At 46.6% G+C, this 2,284-nt stretch overlaps 1 protein-coding gene across 1 annotated transcript; it reads right to left on the reverse strand.

Annotated features, from left to right (window-relative positions):
* Positions 1-440: 440 nt before the first annotated feature.
* Positions 441-1,863, reverse strand: FOXG_06664 (uncharacterized protein; the record flags this gene model as incomplete). Its single annotated transcript, XM_018385344.1, has 3 exons — positions 441-1,564; positions 1,620-1,739; positions 1,830-1,863. 3 exons carry the CDS (start codon positions 1,861-1,863, stop codon positions 441-443), a joined length of 1,278 nt encoding a protein of 425 aa, XP_018242649.1.
* Positions 1,864-2,284: the final 421 nt, after the last annotated feature.

Below are 2,284 nucleotides of genomic sequence, written 5' to 3' on the forward strand. Positions count from 1 at the left end.
TTTCGCGATGCCCTCATTTCCCTCATTGAAGAAGAAAGATCTGCTATAGGAGCAAGTCACAGGCCTCGAGAAGGACAGGAAAGCACCCAATTTACTAGAGAAAGCGTCATCAATCGGCAGGCAAGCTTGCCGCCGCTGCAGCTATTTCCCTCTTACAGTTACAGTCAATAGCATATATATCATCACAGGAAGCTTCATTTCAATTGATTCAGCAATTTAACCTCTTTTGACGCCTTCAGAATGAAGATACATTGACAATGCCGCAAAACACACCAAAAATCGGGCCCAGTGGGTGTCCCACCGTTTTGTGACTGTCCCGCCTTTTTGTGCCCAACTAAGCTTGCTTAGTTGCCCCCCACGGCTCGAGCCAACGCGTAAATTAAATCGTGTATTCGCACTCTCAAAAACATAGATTATCATGAATCATTTAAACAACATCCTCAGAGACTTAGCCAAGCAATCGCCGCTGCCACAATAAGTTCGGAGCCTAATAAAATGCTCAAGAATTCACTGCTCTCTCCCTCCGACATGTAGGTCATTGTATTCGGTGTTGCAGCGTAGTAGTCTTCGTTGAAGGATGAGTTCAGCGTCACAGCTCCCACGACGTCGCCAGATTCGAGGCGAATATAGGTATCGACCTCATTGTTGTCCAGCTTGTCTTCTGTCACAATAATCTCTCGTGCACCGCGAATCCAGTCACCATAACCTCCGTAACCCGAATGCTGTCCATAGCAGAGGTGGATGCCGTTGCCTTCGATCGTCATTCCATCCAATTTCCTATTCCAGCGGTAGCACCAAGTGTTACCATGGTCGTGGCCGTAGAACAAACCGATGATTCTTGGTATCGTGACCAAAGCCTCCATGAAAGGTACATCCTGGCCGCCGTACGAGCAATCGTAGGTAGGAGTTCCATTCGCACACCAGCCGTAACCTTGCTGCGGGACCGGAGGGTCGTCGTTGATACCTGGCTGGTAGTTTTTGCGAACTCCAACCTGTTCCTGGAATGCGATACTCGCGTTGATGGGTACGTGGACAAAGGTGAGCGAAGGGATGGTCTTGTTGTGCTTGTTGGTTAATTCCGTGCTGGTCTTATTGAACCAATCTACGACACTCTGGTCAACCCAGTTCTGCTGCGAACTACCTTGATAATAGTTACCGCCGCGGCCGTCGAAGAACCACAGGAGAAGTCGAGGGCTGCAATCGGTGGTGTCGATACAGTTGGCCGGGTAGACAGCGAGATAGTAGTTGGTTGTGCCGGACATTGTTTCGTTGACCATTTTTTGAGTGCGCGAGCCAGGCCACATCTGCTCGCGGTCTAGAATATCATCACCGGCAATGTTATAGTTGTGGTCATGGTTGCCGTAGGTGGACGCCCAGGTGAGACTGCGATTAACCATAGGTTTGACAATCTGGTCAATATAATGTGTGCTGTTGTGGACGTAGGTGGAGTCACCATTGATGAGATCCCCGTTGAGAACTACAAGATCTGGTGTATCATAGTCGAGGACCTTACGTATTACTTCGACAGAGTTGCGATCTTGTTCAGGGCCTATGGTTGATTCATCTATAATAAAGAGTCAATCGCACAATTTGCGACGAGGGATGGTTGCGTGACTAACATTGTCCAAAATGCATGTCTGAAAAGATGGCAATCTGAAAAGTGCCATTCTTCTTGAACTGCAATGGCTCAAGGTTGGTGTTGTTGACCTCAGCTCCATAGCCAAGAGCGACAAGGAAAGCTATCGCAATATTGTGCCGTATCATTGCTCATTCAATGATGTCAAAGGCGACAATATGTAAAGATGTAAAGTCGTGATGGTTATCCTGACCAAGCACTTGCTCGACATCCCGGCGGTCGGCCATTTTAACGTTGCGCTGAGTGACGCATCGGTGCGTCACCTCGTGAAATAGTTTGACGAAAAACAGTGTTCGACGATACCAAGACGAGTTAGTCTTGGGGAGCAGGGGAGTTACAAAGGGGATGCACGCGACATCGTATCAGGTTTCGTGGTCAGGCGCGTAGACCAATACGTGGTCATGAGCAAGGCCATAGGAAGCGGGTGGCGCTTTTTTTAATCTACAGCAAATAGGTCTAAGATGTCACATTGATTGAGAAACAAGATCCGAAAACAACGGGAATTTTGATGTATTTTGAAGTCTAATGGTGATGGAATTATTGTTTTTACATCTAGCTTGATAGTATATTCAGAACATTTCAAAAAGTATGTTGTAAATAGTTTAATATACTAAAACTAAATATTAAGAGTTCTTATTCAAAGGTTTT

Source organism: Fusarium oxysporum, chromosome 3, assembly GCF_000149955.1.
Source record: "Fusarium oxysporum f. sp. lycopersici 4287 chromosome 3, whole genome shotgun sequence".
In the NCBI taxonomy this organism is placed as follows: Eukaryota; Fungi; Ascomycota; class Sordariomycetes; order Hypocreales; family Nectriaceae; genus Fusarium; species Fusarium oxysporum.